A 21735-nucleotide genomic window follows, 5' to 3' on the forward strand; every position below is an offset into this window, starting at 1 on the left:
CAATGATTTCCTAGCAAGAAAACAATTCAAAATTGGTGCCTGTAATATTTTGAGTGAAGGGGGTCGGTATGCTTTCTCAATTCCCCTTTCATTATGCTGCGGAATGACGATTCTAATAAAGTGCCTTAAGGTTTACAAGCAAAAGACTGGTTAGTCCAACTTCTAAACAGTGGCGGCAGTTTGATGAAGTATAAAGAACGTAGCCTTTGGAGCCGAGGCCTTCAAGTCCAATTCTGTTTCAGCTCTTTGTCCTTTACCAGCTGTGTGACTCCAGGCATGTTATAAATCCTTGGTGTCCCTGGCTGAGAAGTGGGTATAATGAACCCCATTTATCTTATGTGAGGATTAACTCGAACCATACATATGTGACAGTGCCTGATGCCCAGAGGGCAAGTGATAAATCCTGGTTCCTGCTTGCTGTCCCCTCTCACCCCCTCTGCCTTTTAAGTGTGCCTTGAATTGAGAGTTCTGTATAATTGCTGTGGCTTCAGGTCAAAAGGAAGAAAAGAATTCTTCTGAATTTTTAAGGTGCCTCAAGATTTTTACCAGCTACAAAGAAACGGTCTCCTTTTTGCAGCTGCGTTTTCCTCCCACAAGTCGAGAAGTAATATATTGATCTCCTCCCACCTTCTCAAAAAAGCTTCTGCTGAAAGGGCCCAGATGGTGGACGCAAAAAATGTGTTTTTTGCCTTCACTCACCTTTCTTAACCAAGTTGTCGTCCATGCTCGTGATGTCAGTTCAGTCATTAATAATAGTCATTTTAACAATGGTTCTTATAATTAGGGCTTTCTGGAAGACATCAAAAAATCACATATAAAAGTGTATTAATTGCATTTAGAGGATAATTTTGCAGTCATAATAGATCTCATGGGTTTGTAAATAAAGCCCTCCCCATTTGTAAAGAAGTTTGTCATCACTGGAATATTATTTCCAAACTTCATATGCAAGTTAAGAAGTCTAATCCGTACAGATTTATCTCCTGAGTCGGTGAGAGAGGGTGGGAGCTTAGAGGGGCAGTGAAGCCAGATTGGAAAAGAGGAGAGGCAGGAGGTCACCCTGCTTCTGGAACATGCGAGTGGCAAGATCCAGGGGTTGGAGAGAATGAGGGTGCCATGAACACAGGAGCTCCTGGAAGGAGGGTTTTTGTCCCCATCCTGGGTACCAGCTGCTGCTCTCTGCTCTCCCAGAATGCCTGTTCTCAGGCCTGCAACATCCCTGGCCAGGGGGAGCCTGGGCACCGCAGAGGTGGGAGGAAGGTCAGAAACAGCCCCTTGCGCTGGTCAGGAATGCTGGGGAGGTATCTTTGTTTTGATCCTTGAGGGCACCCCAGTGCCCTTTTCTGAGTACAAAGGAGAGAAAATCTGGGTTCCAACTCCCTTCCTTCTGAGGAAGCTGAGGAGCCCCTGGCAGGGGGCGCTTATTCCCCTGGAACCATCATGGGGCTGGATCACTGTGCCCTCGGCGTGATGCTGAGAAGAAACCCGGGGGCATTTGCTGACCCTTCCCCTCTCCTCCTTCACTAGATGAGTTCTCAGGATTGGAGACCGACACGGCAGTGCCCACGGAAGAGGCGTACGTGATCTATGATGAAGGTACTAATGTTTTTAGACACATAATTTGGATAGTTTTCTGATGGGAGAATCTTATTTTAATGACTAAGTGGATGACTTCTATTTCCGTTTCCTTCAGAACTCAGGGGTGGGTGGCAATGCTTAGGGAAGGGTGGTTATACCGTCCCCCTCCAAGTTACCCCCCACTACAGGTTAACCTAAAGGAGAACAGTGTGCTTGATACACAGATGCAGCTTCCAGACAAGTTCCCTGAGCCCCCCTTTCCCTCCCTCTCAACCCCTCCTTCCTCTAGAAATTCTGGAGCTGCTTCCTTCTGAGCTTCCTGTCCCCCATCCACACTGTTAGTAAAGTGACGTGGTTTAACCGAGTCTCCGCCTCCAGCCTTGACCCTTCCCATTCTCATTCTTTCCTTTCTCTCCTTTTCTAATTACATAAAACAATGCAGTGCTCTAGATGCGCTGATTTTCTTTTTTTTTTTTTATCATAGCATGTTTTCAAGTCAAGGTAAGTTTCTAAGATAAAGAATACACATGCCTTGCATGACATCTGGAGCAGTCACTCCATCAATGGCAACTAATCCTGTCACTGTACTTATGACCCTGTGATTGTTCTGTGTGTTTTGTAAGTTGCCTCCAAAATTGAAGGAATTCACGTGGAAATCTTGTCCCCCCCTCAACAGTGCTGGCCTTTGACACTCGGGATATCTGTCCCCACTTTTGTGCTCTGCCTGCCTGTTGCTGTCTGTAGTTCCAAGGCTCTTAAATCACGAATGTGTGAATAATGTCACCTTGGATGCAATCACGATTGTTCCATGTAGTGGTTTAATTCACCAGTTTTCAATAAAATAAATAAAATGAACTTAAAAGAAAAACAGCAGATGTGAGAAAGCAAAGGAAGCTTTCTTAGCATCTTTGAAAATAGCACCTTTCTTATGGTTTGGAGCTGTTGACAGGGAGCAGAGTTTTCTTTTTTGTTAACGGATTAGTTCTCTGAATAGGATTAATCCTACACCCCTCCCCAGAGAAAAGCCCATACACAGAAGATAAATTTTTTTTAAAATCAAGTTTCTTTTCTCATGTGGATTTTTTATGGCTTTAGAAGGGAAAATTATTTAGGCAGAGAATGGTCTCGGACCAGTAACAGGAGCTGCAAAACGGGGTGAATTCTAGGGTTCTGTCCAGCTTTGATGCTAAAAATCTCATTTTTCTGGTCATTGTGTTTCTTTTTTTCCCTCCTTTCTTTTATCAGGAGCTGCTTTTCCGAGACGACTGAAATGGGAGGAAATACTGTTCTGTTAGCAACAAATTCTGTTCAGGCGTAGCACTTATCCTACGGCGTGGTGGGGTGTGCGCGCGTACGTGCTTTCGTGTAGAGATCAATCTTAAGAAGGTATCTTTTGATGGCACACAGTGCCCCTTTTCTGGAAGTGCCCAGTTACAAAACCGTCACATTGTTTCAGATTATGAAGTTGAGACCTCAAGGCTGCCGGCCACCACCCAGCCCTCCACCCCTGCTGCCACTCCTGCTGTCATCCCCCCAGAAGGCTCCATCACTTCCTACCCCGAAGAAGAGTTCGATCTGGCTGGAAAGAAACGCTTTGTTGGTAAATAGAACTTCCTGAATCAGAGAGCCATGGGTTTTAACTTTCGTTCTTTGAAGAAGAGCACAACTAATCCCTTGGATTGGCCAAGGCAGCGCATTTGCCGCGGTAGCTCATGTTCCCAGATGAATTTTCCATTTGGGCTGATTCAGCGAGTCATTCCTGTTTAGATGCACATGAACTTGCTTTCTGCAGAAGTCAGGAGCGGGGATGAATGCTGGAGAACGTTTGGTATCTGACAGAATAGAGTTTAGAGAGGCTGCCTTGTGTGGACAAAGAGGAAGGAGCACTTTCGATAATCACCAGTCCAGGGAATATGAGTATTTTTATTGTAGCCAACTTTTCTGAGATGAGACTTCCACTAGGCCTTGCCTGCACTTCATTAACTTCTTCCTAAAAGGTGAGCAGTTTACTGAGTTGAGCTACTAGAGTTTCAAAGAGCTGAAGCTGTTTTCCTTCAGTTTTTTTTAAATTAATTAATTTATTGTTGGCTGCGTTGGGTCTTCGTGGCAGCGCGCGGGCTTCCTCTAGTTGTGGTGCGTGGGCTTCTCATTGTGGTGGCTTCTCTTGTTGCAGAGCATGGGCTGTAGGCGCGTGCTTCAGTAGTTGTGGCTCATGGGCTCAGTAGTTGTGGCTCATGGGCTGTAGAGCGCAGGCTTAGTAGTTGTGGTGCACGGGCTTAGTTGCTCCGCGACGTGTGGGATCTTCCCAGACCAGGGCTCGAACCCGTGTCCCCTGCATATGCAGGCGGATTCTTTTTCTTTTTTTTTTTTTTTTGCTCTACCCGGGCCTCTCACTGTTGTGGCCTCTCCCGCTGCAGAGCACAGGCTCCGGACGGACACGCAGGCTCAGCAGCTATGGCTCACGGGCCCAGCCGCTCTGCGGCATGTGGGATCTTCCCAGACCGGGGCACGAACCCGTGTCCCCTGCATCGGCAGGCGGACTCTCAACCACTGCGCCACCAGGGAAGCCCTGCCGGCGGATTCTTAACCAGTGGCCACCAGGGAAGCCCATTCCTTCAGTTTTTTCTTCCACTCTTTTTTACATTCTTTTCCCATATAGGTCATTACAGAGTATTGAATAGAGCTCCCTGTGCTATTCAGCAGGTTCTTATTCGCTTTTCTATATATAGTACTGTGTATGTCAATCCCAACCTTCCAATTTATCCCTCCCTCTTCTTTCCCCCCAGTAACCACAATTTTGTTTTCTACATCTGAGACTCAACTTCTGTTTTGTAAATAGGTTCGTTTGCCCTTCAGTTTATTTCCTATAGTTTTTGTTAGCCTCAAGGACTTGTGATCTAGAAATTGATTTTATTCTTCTTTCTCAATTATTAAAACAATTGCAGGAGGATATTCTGTTTCACTAAACTGTGTTTCATTCCCTTTGGGAGTCCTCTCTTCCCATGCCCTTAATGAACTTTGCTAACAAGACAGATTAACATATTACTAAGTGAAAAAAAAAATAAGTTATTACTGAGTGGAGACAAGCAACAGCTTAAACTAATATCACACTTTTCTGTTTCCAAAACATATGTTCTGCCATTAGCAGAGAACAACTCTTGCCAGCCAAGATGTAATATTGAGTGTCTGAACCACACGTACTTGAAGAACAAGAATCTTTGTGTGTGTGTGTGTGTGTGTGTGTTATCTGTTTGAAGTACTTTTTAAATTTTTTGAATTTTAAGAATCTTAATTAGAAGGAGGAGTCCTGAGGCAAATGGTAATGCTGGCCCATGACACGCAGCAGCCTGGCTGAATCCACCGAATGTGCTGACTTTTCTCTCTATAGCTCCGTGACAGAAATAGAAATGCTTTCAGTGCTATTATTAACTGCTCCAAAGAACTCTTCAAAGACTGAAAGGCTTACTATTGTCTGGCTATTTTCATATGCCTATAACTCTATAAAGCATAGTAGACGACTCCCCCAAACTTCCTGATGAGATCATGAACAAGCTCCAAAGGCCTAATTTTATACAGAGTATTGGAATATACAGGATCTAAAAATTGCTTTCAGTCCTCACAGCCACTGAGAATGAGAACCTGTATGAAAAGATGCAATGGAACGTTTAGAAAGTTCTAGAAATTGTTACTTGGGAGCATTTGGGGGTCTTGAATGTATAAAGCTCAAATCCAATTCCTTGGATTTTCTAACTTCTAGAGCATATGTAATAAGAAGAGCTGTGGACTAGAGGGAAAAGCTTCTGTTTGCCCCCTACTTTGGGGGGCCTCTGTCAGCATCCGTAGGCTCAGCTGGAGTGTGGGTTATCAGTTCTTGTCCTGCCTTAATTCTGGGGCCCGTGTATCTACTGAGATCACGTGTATAGAGAAAGCTTGAGCCTATCCATAAACGTGAGGTAGCTGTTATCGTCCTGAGTGGTAATGTAGAAGCGTATTCAGGCCTGGCCTGTGCAGACATTGCAGGTAGTTATGTGAGTCCCTGAAGTCCCAGGGAAGGCCACCCAGAACTGAGGCTAAGGCTGTGTATCTTGATCAGTGTATGGTTTTTTCTGGTCCCAAGACAGCCTAGGGTATGAACTGAGTTGAGAGAACTCTAAGTCGGGCTGATTCACACCCTTCTAAGTTTTGGGGCATAGGAATGGCAGAATGCTGCAGGCTTATGTTACATTAAATTGTAGCTCAGAGATGTTTCAAAACCACCGAGGTCATAATCACTGATGTTGATGGGGCAATAAGCTGTTTTGACACCATGATGTTAAAAGATATAAATATATAGATCCATACAAGAGAGCTAGGGATGTGCGTCTGAGTTTGGCATCAGGGCTGATGACCCTGGATGCTTAGCAGGAAGAGACTGAATCGGGGGGTCTACTCCGTGGAGCAGACATCATGTTTCTGCCTCCAGAGAAAGCCTTCAGCAATCTGACTGGGTATCTTTGTTCTTTTCCAGCTCCTTATGTGACATACCTAAATAAAGACCCATCTGCCCCATGCTCTCTGACTGATGCTCTGGATCACTTCCAAGTGGACAGCCTGGATGAAATCATTCCAAACGACCTGAAGAAGAGTGACCTGCCTCCTCAGCATGCCCCCCGCAACATCACTGTGGTCGCCGTGGAAGGCTGCCACTCATTTGTCATTGTGGACTGGGACAAATCGGCCCCGGGAGATATGATAACAGGTGTGTCCAAGGCAGATGCTTCGAGTTCCTGTCAACCAGTAGGTGGGAAATACAGACAATAAGGGATGGATGGATGATGGATGAGTGGATGGATGGAAAATAGATGGGTGGAGGGAGGGATGGATGGATACATGAATGGATGGATTGGATAAATGAATGATGGATGGATGCAAGGATGGATGGATAGGTTAAATGGATGGACAGATGCCTGACCTGGATGATGAATTGGATGGATGAACGCAGATGTCTTCTTTTAAAAGGATGAAACAGGGGCAGTACGGGAAGCCTTGTGGGGTAGCATGAAGAGCACTAGACGGAAGTCAGAAGTCCTGAATCCGAGCCCCAGATTGGTTTTTATGACTTTGAGCTTCCTACTTCATCTCTCTGGACCTTGCTTTCCTCCTATGCAAAATGTCGTCACATCTCTTATACTCTGTAATCCTGCAAACAGCCAGGGAGTCCACAGAGCCACATGGAAGACGAGATCCCACAGCACGGGTGATGAAAGAGCTCCTCTGTGCGCTACCCGGAGTCACAGTCAACCCTGGGGTCGTGACTCAGCCTCTTCCCTCCTTTCCCTGTCTGCTGGGTGCTTCCAGACCAGTCTCCGTGTCCCTGAATTCCTTAGACGGGCCCCAGATGTGATGGAAAAGTGCCCAGGGATCTTGAGCCTCCTAGGTCTTGGCCTGTGAGATGTTCATGAGTTCATTTGATTCTGCCAAGGATGTATTTGAGGATAAATTTTTGAGCTAAGTTCTTACAGTAAAGAATTAATGTTTTTTTGAATAGACCCTTCTTTTGCAAAGGATTCTTTTTGGGTCAGTTAGTTATATAAGAGGAAGGAACATATGTGTGTGTGTGTGACTCGGGACTGGGGACGGTGCTGTAAGTCAGAGTTTGACATATTATCTGTCACTATTATGCTAGTGTGGTTCATCAAATTCAAAATTTTTAGTGCTTTTGCGTTATGTCCCCAATATTATCTCTTGAAATGATAAGAAAGGGCTTCCCTGGTGGCGCAGTGGTTGAGAGTCCACCTGCCGATGCAGGGGACACGGCTTCGTGCCCCGGTCTGGGAAGATCCCACATGCCGTGGAGCGGTTGGGCCCGTGAGCCATGGCCACTGAGCCTGCGCGTCCGGAGCCTGTGCTTCGCAACGGGAGAGGCCACAACAGTGAGAGGCCTGCGTACCGCAAAAAAAAAAAGATAAGGAAATATCCAAGCACATCCAAAGAACAACTTTTCTAATGGAGTTTGCACAGCAGCCCAAAAACCAGGATAAGGAACACAGGAAAGAGTGCCTGGGTATTGTGCCAGGGAAGGTGGAAGGGCCAGGGCACAGCGAGGGTACAGATCAAGGGGGCGGAGTCTTGGTGTAACTGTAAGTGATGGTCCCCCCCCACAACCTGTGAGCTGCAGAGGCTGCAGAGGCCAGCTTCTGTGAAGTCCAGCATGTTCCTAATAGAAAACGAATAAATCAATGGAAGGAGGAAAGCTTGTAGTCAAAACAGCCAGAAAATCCTTTTATTAACTGAATATGATTTTATGAATGGCAATTTTGAAAAGCAAGCAAGTAAGCCTACAGAAAAAAAAATAATGGAAAATCTTATCTTAAGCTATTTAGCTTTTGATCTCTTGCATAACAGATGTTACTTAGAATAAATATACCACTGTGACCTCAGCCACGGGGCTTCTGAAAAACAGAAGGATGGATACAGGATGAGAGCGCCAGCCACCTTAGACATGCCTCAAGGGCTGCAGCGTGAGGAGCCTTCCTAGAACTCCCGGTAAATGTCACTGGACTTAACTCCGGAGCAGTTCCTGTATCATCCCATAGAGGGAGTGCTTCTGAAACACATGCTCTTGTTAACTTCACATCCCCAGCCTTCCAAAGCTCCCTGGAGCCTTTGAAGTCATCTCATCAACACATACCCTACACCTAACCCTAAACCAAACCTCAGTGCCCTAATCATGAGTACTCATGCCACGAGCATAGATAATATGGCTGAAGTATTTATAAGGATTCGGGCACTCCCAATAGAAGGTTGTGCTGATTCTGCAAAGCTGTTTACTGTGGAATAATAGTTCAGCGCACGACAGCCCTGCAATAGGCAGGGCTGTTTAGACCCCAGAGGCTAAAAGAGAATATCGTGGGAGCTCTTCCTCAGCAAATGAATCAAGCATCAGCTCTTTTAGCTGTAGAGCAGCGAGGCAAAGTGGATACACAGATACCTCCTAGACCCAAACAGAACATCACACTTCTGGGCCCACTGCAGGGCATCTGGGTCCTAGTAGCTCCGTGAGGTACTGAGCACTCTGCTAGTTTCCACCAGCTGTACTTTCTTGCACAAGCGGTTGGGTCAGCATGTAACCAGGTGGTATCCAGACGATATGAAACTCCTGCAGAGTGAGAAGGCCTGCGACCCGTTGCTTTCCCTGATCAGTCGCAGTGAATGAGGCAGTTACTCCATCAGGAGTGACTCCATAGGAAATCACCCACATAATGGCCTCTGAGATTTTCAGGACAGGTTTTTATTTTTTTGTGGTACGTGGGCCTCTCACTGCTGCGGCCTCTCCCGTTGCAGAGCACAGGCTCTGGATGCGCAGGCTCAGTGGCCATGGCTCACGGGCCCAGCCGCTCCGCGGCATGTGGGATCTTCCCGGACCGGGGCACAAACCCGTGTCCCCTGCATCGGCAGGCGGACTCTCAACCACTGCGCCACCAGGGAAGCCCTCAGGACAGGTTTTGATAAGAACAGAGAAAGCAGGAGTTACACGTGCTCAGAAAGCACATTAGAAAAATTCAGACCCAAGGATAAGCAGAGAAACCTGCGTGGCATGTGGGACGAAGCACAGGGTTCTAATGGAGTTGATTTCAAGGCAGATGAGCCGGGCAGACCCGTCAAAGCAGGGCTCCTCGGGCACGTGTGTGAGGCTGTGCCTTTGTTATATGCAGCATGTGTGGCTTGATGTGGCCGTCCTCAGAGGAGGAGGGAGCCCTGTGGAGAGAGCAGCAGCCCTTCCCAGGTCCCCATGAGATATTTGTTGACAAAAGAGAAGAACGAATTCCTCCAGAAAGCAGCGTGGGAAGGCTTCGGAGCCCAGTGCCTCTGCTTCTGCCCACTGTGCGCTCGGTAATTCGCTGTGTGACTCTAATCCACTCTTCCCGTCAGCAGAATAGGTCTTAATGGAGGCGATCAGAGAGAACAGGTTGCTGAATAAAGTTGTTTGCCTCTTAGATGCGTTTGATGCTATGGATCTTTTCCTCCCTGACCTGCGATCCAATTCTCTCAACCGGAGTCTCCCTCACAGGCTCACCCTCTTTGACCAAACATTAGAGATCAGACTTGCCGAAGGCTTGGTCCTAAGTTCTCTTTTCCTCTTACTCTGTGTTCTCTCGCTCCAGCATTTTACCCACGCACACGGTTTTAATTTTTCTGGGAGAGGAGTCATTGGTTTATAGCTCAAGGCCCAGCCTGCCTCTCCTCTGAGCCTCAAACAGTAAAATCATGTCTACTTGACATTATCACCGGGATGTCTCCAAAGCATCTCAGACTCAGCATATCCACAATCAAACTCATGATCCTTCAGAGCCCCAAACCCGCTCATCTGGGCTTTCTATCTCAGAGAAGCCCTCACTTTTCCATGCATTTTTGCAAGCTTGAAGCTTTGGAGTCATCATAAAATCTCCTTTCATTTCCCCTCCATATTCAGTTCATCACTAAATCCTGTCAGCTTCACCTTCCAGATTTCTCTTGCATGCGTCCATTTCCTTCCATTAACACCACGGAACCTGAGTTGTCACCGCCTCTCACCTGGATATTGTGACAGCTGTCTAGCTAGACCGTCCCATCCATGGCCCACACCCTGTCGGTTCTCCGTTTTGCACCAGAGAAATGAAGACAGTCTTGTTGTGTCACCCCTTCGACGTGTTCCCTTTCTTCTAGAATGAAAAGCAAAACCTTCGTGACCAAAGGGCCCTGCATATGTTTTCCATTTTGTGCTTCCTCAGCTTCATTTCTTATCGCCCCCTCCTCCCACCCTGCCACTCGGAGGCTCCGCCTTCTCCTGCTTCCTCCCTCTTCAGCATCTTTGCCCAGGACTTCCCTCTACCTGGAATCCACCCCACCTCCTACCATGCATCTTAGCTACTTCCCATCCTTCAGTCATCAGCCCCATTTCGGGGCCCTGGGAAGCTCTGCCCACCCCGTATCCCCCAGCACATGGGCTGCTCCTTCTTAGTTCTCATCACGGCTGTATCATCCTGTTTGCCTGCCTGCCTACTGCTCCTGGAGTTTTAGATAAAACGAGTCACCATTTGACCTCCAGCACTTAGTGCAGTGTCTGACACATAGAAGGCACACAGTAAATATTTGTTGAATGAATTAACGAATGTGAACTTGGACCAGATTTTTACCCCCTCTCTAAGACTCAGTCTCCTCATGTGTCAGAATGAGGGCAGGGAAACCTATGTCCAGGAGAATTCATCAAAGTAAAACTTAATCCAAAGGGTTCGGCCTGATGTCTGGCACGTAGAAAGTACTTGACAACGATTTCCTTCCAACGTAAGTAAAGAATGTGTGAAGCTGTGACGTGAGCTTCGCCTGGCCTGATGAGGCAGCCTTGAAGGCTGGGCAGGTGTCAGGGCTGAGGGCCCACCCGCTGAGGCCCATTAGCAGCAGATAAGGCAGAGAAAAGAGCTGCCTGACTGTTGTCACTAGACATCGAGGTCAAGGGCAGGCAGAGATATTCAACAACTGGAAACTGAAGGAGAGCCGGTAGCAGTAGGTGAGGAGATCACCCGCCGTGAGCCTGGGGTCCTCCAGCCACACACACGGCATTCACCATCGCGGTGTCTTCGTTTCACGTGAGGAGATCACCCGCCGTGAGCCTGGGGTCCTCCAGCCACACACACGGCATTCACCATCACGGTGTCTTCGTTTCACGTGAGGAGATCACCCGCCGTGAGCCTGGGGTCCTCCAGCCACACACACGGCATTCACCATCACGGTGTCTTCGTTTCACGTGAGGAGATCACCCGCCGTGAGCCTGGGGTCCTCCAGCCACACACACGGCATTCACCATCACGGTCTCTTCGTTTCACGTGAAGGACAATTGTATGTATCTCTACCGGGAACTTCTTAAAAACTTGTGTGGAGGTCACTGCTCTTTTCCTCTGCTGCGCGTTCACAGACGTGATCAGTTCTAAGGAGATGAGGAAGGCCAGGGAACGTGGGAGATGAGGACGCGGAAGAGAAGTAGGGAACCAGCTAGTCATCAGGAGGAGTCTTTAATTTCGTCATCTGCATCTGGTTTCACCAGCGGGTACCAGCGTTCTATCCCGTCTGACCCAACACACTCCCCTCTTGACTTCTCGCACAGAGCTGCCTCCACGCCACTGTTTCCTCCCCATCGTCCTCCCCTGGGTTATGCCTCTGGTGTGATGTGGTTCCTTGTTGCTCATTGGGTTCTGCCTCCCTTCCACTTATAGGTTACTTGGTTTACAGTGCATCCTATGAAGACTTCATCAGGAACAAGTGGTCCACCCAAGCTTCATCAGTAACTCACCTGCCCATTGAGAACCTGAAGCCAAACACGAGGTATGATGTGTCAGTCATTTACAAACAGAAAATGAGACCTATGTGCCTGGTCATGGATATATCCTTAGGTTGAAAAGGAAAGGATTAATCAAAAATGTTTTTATGGTTTCTTTTGAATTCTCTAGTTAGTTCTCATAGACTATCAATGAATGCTCACCATATGTCATGTATTTTTCTTAGGAGAAAGCACTGTGGGCACCGTAATTGTTAGATTATTGTATTTCTATTTTGTTCCCTATTTTCCGGAGACTAAAACTACCCACCATTGGGGAAGGAAAGGCTGCTCTGTGTGTTGAAAGGGGATCGATCTGTTTGCACTCAAACCACGGTGGCTTAGGCAGCACAAGCTTTGTACGTGACATTGATGGAGCAGCAATTACTCAGACTCTATACTGTACAAGTTCAGATCACTCAAGAAAGATGTATTCTACCCATTAATAACGGTTACAAGAAGCGTGTAACCTAGTCGGGGCAGTGGCTCACTAGCCAGAGGGCCATCTGAGAGGGAGCCCCCAGTGTGAAATATGCAGAACTTGTTTCGAGGGTACAAACAGCATGAGTGTGCATTTCCTCTTTTATACTATGTAGTTTTGTTGGTAACAGCCATCAGGAAAGAACACAATGGTCGAGCTGTGGTATGCTTGTAAACTGGCTCTCTGGGAAGAAAAACCCAAAACAATAACAGCTGGTTTATGGTATTTGCCAATTTCTCCCACCGTGGCCAATTTTGAGCAACTCTGGCTCTGCGGAATTCCTGATATTTAACGATTGGCTCTCTGAAGCCTGTAGAATGGCTCTAGCACACCGTGTCACGTCAAGCCACTGTATTTCCATAGCAAAGTGTTTTACGTGAAGTGACTTGGACCCAGGGTCTCCCATTTTTTATAGAGTCAGAGGAACACAGAGGAGATTGGAACAAAATACTCTCCTTAAACAGAAATGTGTTGAAAGGGATAGAAACTGGACAATGTCCTTGGGCACTGAGAGACTTCTGCACTAGCGGAGAACTTTCCTCAGGGCCTGCTAATGTCCTGGGCTCCCTTGCACTGCGCTTTCACAAACTGTTATAAATTTTGAGATCCAGCAAATAAAACACAGGAAACTGAGGGAGCACTTGTCTTAGCTCTTCTTCTCTGATAGTAACGAAAAATTGATTCATTACGAAAAGAATAAAACTAAAGAAAACGAAGTCAACATCCCATTTCTTTTTATTGTGGGCAGAGTGAATGTTTTTACAGCCTCAGTATCAGCTGAAAGAGGCCTTAGGGATGTTTGGCCTCATGGCTCCTTGCAAATCCCAGTCTCCCGCACCCTCCGCAGTCCAGCGTTCCTGTGGCAACTTTTGGTACCAAACTGATGCTGAGTTGTGAATAATATCAGGGCATGGTTATGTAGGATGGTTTATTCATTCTTTCAGTAGGTATGACTGAGTGTCCACGATCCACCGGTAGGTGCTAACTGAGTGTCTGCTCAGGCCAGGCACCGGGCTGCACACAGGAGAGAGCAGTGGGCGTGGGGAGCACGTGGGGCAGGGGCACACAGTACACCGTGGCCCCTCATGGCTCGCACAGCCTGGTGGAGGCAGATGGTTTATCGACGTATAAGTATGAACTTTCCCCGGCCAGTGTTGTGAGTGAGAAGTACACTGGGCTCTGAGGGTATGATAGGGGGCTTTCTGCCTGATCTTGGGGGTTAGTGTGCAGTCACGTGAGCTTCCGTGGGGAGTAAGATAAACAGCACTTCACCTGGAGAAGGTGGATGAGCAGGTCAAGTTGCTCCAGGCAGGAAAGGTGTTGGGAAGCTGGTGGGTTTAAGGAAGAGAGGGAGGCTGATGTGGGGGAGTGGGGGGATGGGGAAGTGGGGAGGAGAGGAGGCTGGAGCCTGGGCCAGCCGGTCCCAGAGGGCCCTAGTGTCCCCTGAGGCTTGAGTCCTGCGTCCACCCATACTGGGCGCCCTGATAGACAGGCTGGGAGCAGCAGCCGCCCCTGCCCCGTGGTTCGTGCGTCCTGCGGAGGGAGTGGGCTGGCTGGAAAGCGGGGCGTGTGCTTCCTCCTACAGAGGCTTCCTCCGCACCCCCCACAACAGCTGCTGAGCTTTTACAGCCCTGGAAGCGTGCCACGATGTAAGGACGCTCATTTTTCCCCGCGTTTCCCCTAACGCAGGGCATCTCCAATGGGCTCACTGGAGCGTCCACGTGCTTATCCCATGGAGGCTGCGTCTCCCGACCTTCTGTACAGTCCTCAGGGCTTCTCAGGTCCCCCTTCAGAGTCCCCGTAAGAGACGCAGCAGTCGGTCCAGCCCAAGAGGAGACAGGATGTAAAAACTGGCTTTGGTTCTTTATAACTGAATCTTCTTTTTTGACAAGATTAAGTGGGCATTGTCCACCTTATTCACCCAACTCAGCCCTGAATCACTTTCTGGACTCTTCATATTTTAAGTCCATACCTAAAGTACAAAGATTTGTCACCATGGAGGCTATTCAAAAGAAGGTGCCAGAAGCTTATGTAAGAAGGCAAGGCATGGATTGCTTTTGTTACTTGGGTGAAACAGAGACTCTTCAGGGTATGAAATATCCATTTTAGTCCGTAGAAAAAGTTTAATGTGGTTTTTGAAAATAGGAATTTTACTTCTTTCCTAATCCCATGTTGTTTTTCAGCTCAGCATATTTAAACTTACTTTGACATATTAGGCGTGTTCAAGTGGAAATACGTCTTTAGAACTGGGCCCTGTGGGCTTTGTGGAGGACTGGAATTATCGTGTGGACAGGAGGGTAGATTTGGAGAAGACGTAGGTTTCAGTGGTCAAACCCAATGGTTACAACCGAGAAATCGCAATAGTCTCTCTCAGCCAATTGGTCATCCCTGTGCCATCTCCTCAGCTGCACAGGGTGTTTCCCTCTGTGGAGCTGGGGAAGGGGTAGCAGCTTGGCTCCAGGGACGGCTTGAGAAATATTCAACAGAAAGGTCCCCGGTAGCCTCGGAATATCAGTGTCACTCTCTAGGTTTCGATTTCCTTTTTTTTTTTTTGCGGTACGTGGGCCTCTCACTGCTGTGGCCTCTCCCGTTGCGGAGCACAGGCTCCGGATGCACAGGCTCAGCGGCCATGGCTCACGGGCCCAGCCGCTCCACGGCATGTGGGATCCTCCCGGACCGGGGCACGAACCCGCGTCCCCTGCATCGGCAGGCGGACTCTCAACCACTGCGCCACCAGGGAAGCCCTCCTATTTTTTTAAGGACAAAGAAGTATCCGTAAGGTTGGACTGTTGTCATTGATGTGCACCCAACCCACTGTTTGACCTACCAGCAGAGTCTGCCTGAAGCAACCCCATGACCGCTGGGTGAAAAGGACGCACAACTGAGAAAACACGAAATGCTGAGTGAATTGAGAGTTGGGAATTCCTATGTTCTTAATTGTGCATATCTTTTGTATTAAAAAAAATGAAAGTTAAAAAAGGATTCTGTCCTAAATGAGACGTGAATATACTTTCTTGGAAAGCTTAAAAGAAGGCTTGATTTTACCGAATGGGCTTTTCTTTGCGTTCTGTTTAAGCAAACCCCAAGTCAAATATCTCTGTGTAACTGTGAGACCAGAGGCTCCCTTGGGGTTCTCAGAAGCTCAGAAACTCAGGAGGCTTGGTGCCAGGGCAAAGGTGCCGCGGACACATGCCTTTGCTCTCTAAATGTAAATAATTCTCCGTTTAAAAATGGAGGGTATCTTAATTAGTGCATGTGATCTGTGTGTCTGACAATCAAATATAGGATCTTGTAGCATTGAAGTGTAGCTTCTGCTGGCTGGAAACCAAGACTCCTTCTGAACTCTCTGAAGTGGTGGAGAGCTTCCCCTCACAGGGATTTTTTAACCCGCCTTCTTTACCTGGAAGTATTGATAGTTAGGGACCAAGAGAGCACAGATAACACCTGGAATCCCAGAGGGGAGGACAACACAGAGATGAGCAGTAGGTAGAGTGGGTCTTAACTGTGCTGGTTTCCAGTATTTTCTTATCACCACTTTTGGTCCTATAGCTCATCAGAGTCCAAAGTAAGATGCTCTGGGACTCCCAATCTACCTGGCTTGTCATTCTCCCTCTAGATGAACAGGCTGATTCAGACAATGTGCTTTCTAGCACATTCTTCGTTCCAAGAAAAAGATTAATCCACAGCAAAGCCTCTCCAGGCCTTTTCCACTTCCCCTTCCCGGACTTGCTTCTCTTTCCTCGAGGCACAGAAGCTGGAAGGAAACTCAGTGACTTTAAGGCTCCCGAGCCAAGCACAGCACTTGTCCTGCACCCGGAACGTTGCTGTCATGTTAGTTCCCCCGGGGAGACCAGCCTCAGGACTGCTTAGCCTTCTCCCTGCCAACAATGGGTTTGCATCGTCACACTGTCAAACATCCTGCTTTTTCACACACAGTCCAGTGATGAGAATTAGGTTACGATTGGAATTCTGCTTGGTAAGCGTTTCACCGCTCCAGCTTCTCTCTCGGGTCAGTAGAACTCAAGACGGGACAAGAGGAGACCATTGCATCCAAGGACGGGCCCGCGCGGGGCAGTTCAACCCTTGATGCTCTAAATAACACACACAATCTAAGTGACCTGTTTGCCCGGTATGCCCCTCTGTTCCCGTTAGTCACATGTATTGTTTTGAAAAGTTATTCGAAAATGAGAAAGTTTAGAAATAACCCGAAGAATAGCAGTGGTGTATGCGTTTGTGAAAAATAGGACTCGAACCCTGCCACAGGGTAGGTGCTGAATAGTTTGGGTGTTTGTCTCATTACACAAAAATTAAACAAGGTTCTCTTTCAAAAAATGTTTTCTTCCAATTTCAGGTATTACTTTAAAGTTCAAGCCAAAAATCCTCACGGCTATGGACCTATCAGCCCTTCAGTCTCATTTGTCACAGAATCAGGTATGGGTGACTTCATATTCTCGTTTTTTTCCTTTTCTTAAAAACAAATAATCTGAAGTCATGTCTACAATAGAATAAAAACTGAAGAAGTTAAATCCTCTTCTCTTTAATCAGTTCATACTGGGTGTCATTTTATAAGATAAACAGGATTTTCTTTGCTAAGCTAAAAGTTGGATAATAAAATTTAAAGTAATCTTCATTGGAACTGCCTGGGAAGTGAAAAGGTCAAATTCCAATGAAAAGGGGGGGAAAACGTCTAGTTTTCAACCGTGTGGGGAAGATAAGTTTGAATCTATCAGTAGAGATTTAGTTACAGAGATAAATTCCTTTTGTTTTTTAATTGCAAACAGCTGAAGAGCATAAATGTCATGTGACCTGAGGGCCAGTTGCTTCTTTCAATTAGTCAAATCTCTAAGTTGCTTCCTTTACTAGGAGACAAAAATGTCTCTACTTAATATGGAGGGTCTAATTAAAACACTGTCCGTCTTGCAAGCAATATCACTCAGAGGATGTCCCTCCTTTGGGATGCTGGTGTGCAGAGCTCTCAAGCCCTTCCGTGAAATGTCCCCGTGGTCACGGTCTGAGGCAGTACACACAGAGCTGGCCCATGGTGGCAGGTGCCGGCTTGGCAGCCTTTCTGTATAGGAAGCCAGGCTGGGGAGTTGGTACCCATGGTCCCAGGACAGGCACTTACAGAAGCCCAGCTGGGTCGGCTCCACACTAACACGCCTGTCGCTTCCATTTGGTTAGATTCTTTCCTAAGAGCAGGAGAGTGAAACAAGCATTTACACTTAGAGCCAGTGGTATGTCGCTTTATTTTAGAGACAGCAGATGATGTCAGAATGAACGGTCTGCACAAAGGGGCAGCACAAAGCAGATTTGGGGGGATGAAAATGTGCTGTGTGTGACTGTGGTGGAGTTCCATGAGTCTATACGTGTGTTAAAAATTCATAGGATGGGGCTTCCCTGGTGGCGCCTGCCGATGCAGGGGACACGGGTTCGTGCCCCAGTCCGGGAGGATCCCACATGCCACGGAGCAGCTGGGACCGTGAGCCATGGCCGCTGAGCCTGTGCGTCCGGAGCCTGTGCTCCACAACGGGAGAGGCCACAACAGTGAGAGGCCTGTGTACCGCAAAAAAAAAAAAAAAAAAAAAAAATTCATAGGATGTGTACCCTAAAAAAGTAATTTTACTCTGTGATAATTAAAAAAAAAAAAAAGGATGGCCCATGTTTACCTGGCCTGTATTTTATAAAAATGAACTTCTTCTAAAGCAGAATTCCTTATAATGTAGTTTCATATTAAGTGGCACTATTTGGGCTAAGATATAGACATTTTTTTTTTTTTTTTTTTTTTTTTTGCGGTACGTGGGCCTCTCACTGTTGTGGCCTCTCCTGTTGTGGAGCACAGGCTCCGGACGTGCAGGCTCAGCAGCCATGGCTCACGGGCCCAGCCACTCCGCGGCACGTGGGATCTTCCCGGACCGGGGCACGAACCCGTGTCCCCTGCATCGGCAGGCGGACTCTCAACCACTGCGCCACCAGGGAAGCCCTAGACATGTTTTAAAACAGCTTTATTGAGGTAGAAATGGCATACAGTAAACTGTTCATCCTCAAAATGTACAGCTGAGGAAGTTTTGAGGTATGTTTATACCCTTGGAGCCATGACTGCAGTCATGCTGGTGAACAGCTCCATCACCCCGACAGTCTCTTCCTGCTGCTGTACAATCCAGCCCTCCCTTCCCTCCCCGTGTGCCCATCCTCTCCCCTCTTCTCAGACAACCACTCATGGGCCTTCTGTCACTATGGATTCATTTGTACTTTCTAGAATTTTATATCAGTGGAATCACACAGTGTGAGTTCTTTTGTCTGGCTTCTTTCACTTAGCATCCTTTTGAGATCCATCCATGTTGTCATATTTATAAGTAGTTCATTCTTTTTTATTACTTAGCAATATTCCATTGTATGTGCCACAGTTTGTATCTATTCACCTGTTAATAGACATTGGATTGTTCCTACTTTTGGACTATTACAAATAAATCTGCCATGAGCATTCATGTACAAGTATTTTTAAGGACATATGCTTTAATTTCTCTTGGGTAAATACTCAAGAGTAGAATGGATGGATTGCATAGTAGGTGTGTGTTTTTACTTTTTTAGGAAACCACTGAACTGTTTTCCCAAGATGGACACATTTTAAAACATAATGAGTATTGAATTATTTTGTAGTACCCAATGTCAAAATATTATCTTCAAGGACCCACACCTTCTATATAAATAACAAGACAATATAAATGGAAAAGAGTATTTCTTGAAAGGAAATGCCTAGAAAATAAAAACTAAGGGAGAGGGGCTTGGTTGAGATGATTTTTCCCTTTTGAATACTCTGTAGGAACTGAGATGGCCCTTTGTGTTACTGGGGGTTATCAGGAGTCCAAAGGGACTATGCTCTCCCTCCCACTTCTGCTCACATAAGCTGCCTTCCCTTTAGAGGAAGGGGCTTTACGCGAAGTTCACTGACTAGAGAGAACACTGAGGGAATAGAACTTGGGTAGCTTCAGAAGAACCAGGCCGTTCGTTCTAATTGGAAAAGACGGAGGACCTGAAACTAGCATCCTACCTCCAGGTAGAGCTATGTATCTAATGGCACTATTCACTTGAGCTATGGCTCAGCTACTTAAAACACAGTGGAAAATTATAGTCATTTCACATGTTTGCTCAAACCTTACACCTTTGTGAGGTAGACATTAGGATCTCCATTTCATAGGCTAAGATTAAGTAAGAGACACGGAGCTTCTGACTCACGTCTGGAGAGAGCTTGTTAATAATAACAATGTGTCTCACAACAAGCTTGCAAAACGGGGATTATCCTTATTGGATAAAAGATGATGTAGGCTCAGAGAGTTCAAGTATTTCAACCATGGTGTTCGTGAACATAGAGCCCACTCTATTTCTTGTTTATGTTGTTCCTCTCTAGGAGCAGTCTGTTACAGAATAATTCTGATAGCACAAATATTCCTGTGATAGAAGTAGCTTTTCCTTTCTGTGCAATGGAGATGTCCTTCAGTCTAGGATGATGGCATCTGACTTGTGTTACCTTCTATTGAATTTTCAAAACCATAAAATGAGACGGGCTATAAATTTCAACTTCTAAAAATTGTAACTACTAACTCAGTGCATAAGCACTATTTATTTAAATAAAAGCAAATCTTTTTAAAGAGTCTGTTTTGGAAAACTTGAAAAATCTAAAAATTTGTAAGGCTTTGAATATGCAAGTTTAGTATAATGTAGACATTAAAAGTCAGGTGTCAGAGTGCCTGGGCTCCCCAAGTGACCTTGGGCCAAGTTTGACCTTCACTATGCCCCAGTTTCTTCTGGTAGAATTGGGAATAATAATAATAGTCCTGACGTTGTCATGATAATTAAATTAATCGGTTACTGTTTAACAATACATAGGATTTTGCACTCAAAATGTTGGTTATTCTGTATACAGATAAGTAGATAATTTTTTAAACTGCAGTTTACAATTGTTAGATAAATCTTCATCCAACACTACACATTAATTTCAGATGAACTTCTGTCCTACAAAATTCTCACCATTCTCAAAACCACTAATGCTTATTTTGCAAATGAGTTTAATCACTGTAGATTTGCTTATATCATTCAATTACTGATCTTGCAAATGTACTGTCCACTGGTTTTGGTTTTTCTTTGGTTGGCTCATTAAAAATACCCAAGGACAAAAAAAAAAAAAAAAAAAAAAAAACTAAGGGAATGTCTTGGCATCTGTCAAACGAATCTTACACTTTCTTTATCTATTCTAGCTTGGTTAGCTCTTTTAATTACAAAAAAAAAACACATTTCAACAGTTGCATTGTTGTGTGATGTAATAGTGAAGTCAATTATTTATTTTTCATTCTACAGATAATCCTTTGCTTGTTGTGAGGCCACCAGGTAAGTTCCTCTTCTTGATAAACTTGACATTCTAGTAATCAAGTTGAATATTGAATATGAGATTCTTATGGTTACAAGTAGACACGCTGAACCATTTTTGTATTTTCATAATTTTCTGACAACTTCTATGGTTTCTTTGCACCCATCATCCTAATCTAGGGAAAAGCATGTTCTGGAAATTTTAAAATAGGGCCATAGCAGCCAATATCTATAAAAACCATTATGGGTGGCCAGTATCTATGAAAATAGATAACTTTATTTTCATAACCCCTTTGAATATTTTAAATTGCTGAAAAGATAGCAAAATGCATTAAGTGTACGACAAAATTTTACTTTGTTTTTCAAATAGACCAAGAAAGACCTATTGCTTAAGTTCAGGGTTGGTCTTATGAGTGACAAGAACAGGAGGTGCCTGTGCTGAGGGATTTTGAGGGTGGGGAGGTAGGGTGACATGCCCTGCAAGGTCAAATTTGCCATTATAGCTTATGTTCCTTGGCTTAAATTAGGCTTTTTCTTACTCTGAGAATCCTTTATAGAAATGCAAATACGTTAACTGCATTCAGGTACAAGGAACTCCCCACTTGTACTTCAGTACAAAGAAAGAAGAGAAAAGACAGCCAGAGACCACTGGGAGGTGGGAAAACTGCTCAGAAAAGCCCTGAGAGAAGGGGAAGTCCAAGTGAATAAATCAGATTCTCTGGTATTTTGTGCAAGAATAAACACTGTGAAACGCCATGACTTAGAAGGTGTGCTGTGTGTCGTCCAGGTGGTGAGCCCATCTGGATCCCATTTGCTTTCAAACATGACCCTGGCTACACGGACTGCCACGGCCGACAGTACGTGAAGCGGACGTGGTACAGAAAGTTTGTGGGAGTCGTTCTTTGTAATTCACTGCGGTATAAGATCTACCTCAGTGATAACCTGAAAGGTAGGTCTTTAGGGATGGTGTGCTATGGGAAGGTGTGGA

The 21735-nt window shown here is 45.9% G+C and overlaps 1 protein-coding gene across 3 annotated transcripts in view; it reads left to right on the forward strand.

Moving 5' to 3' along the window:
- The window catches only part of FNDC1 (fibronectin type III domain containing 1), a 100699-nt gene that overhangs the window by 73392 nt on the left and 5572 nt on the right, over nucleotides 1-21735 (forward strand). For all 3 annotated transcript variants that reach the window (XM_081250946.1, XM_081250947.1, XM_081250948.1), the window contains 7 exons: nucleotides 1525-1593; nucleotides 3032-3175; nucleotides 6083-6313; nucleotides 11805-11913; nucleotides 16738-16817; nucleotides 20739-20768; nucleotides 21535-21696. In XM_081250946.1, the coding sequence (XP_081107072.1) occupies nucleotides 1525-1593; nucleotides 3032-3175; nucleotides 6083-6313; nucleotides 11805-11913; nucleotides 16738-16817; nucleotides 20739-20768; nucleotides 21535-21696 (825 nt within the window). The remainder of the gene's footprint in view (nucleotides 1-1524; nucleotides 1594-3031; nucleotides 3176-6082; nucleotides 6314-11804; nucleotides 11914-16737; nucleotides 16818-20738; nucleotides 20769-21534; nucleotides 21697-21735) is intronic.

Source organism: Mesoplodon bidens (assembly GCF_964165515.1).
Source record: "Mesoplodon bidens genome assembly, chromosome: 12".
NCBI lineage: Eukaryota > Metazoa > Chordata > Mammalia > Artiodactyla > Ziphiidae > Mesoplodon > Mesoplodon bidens.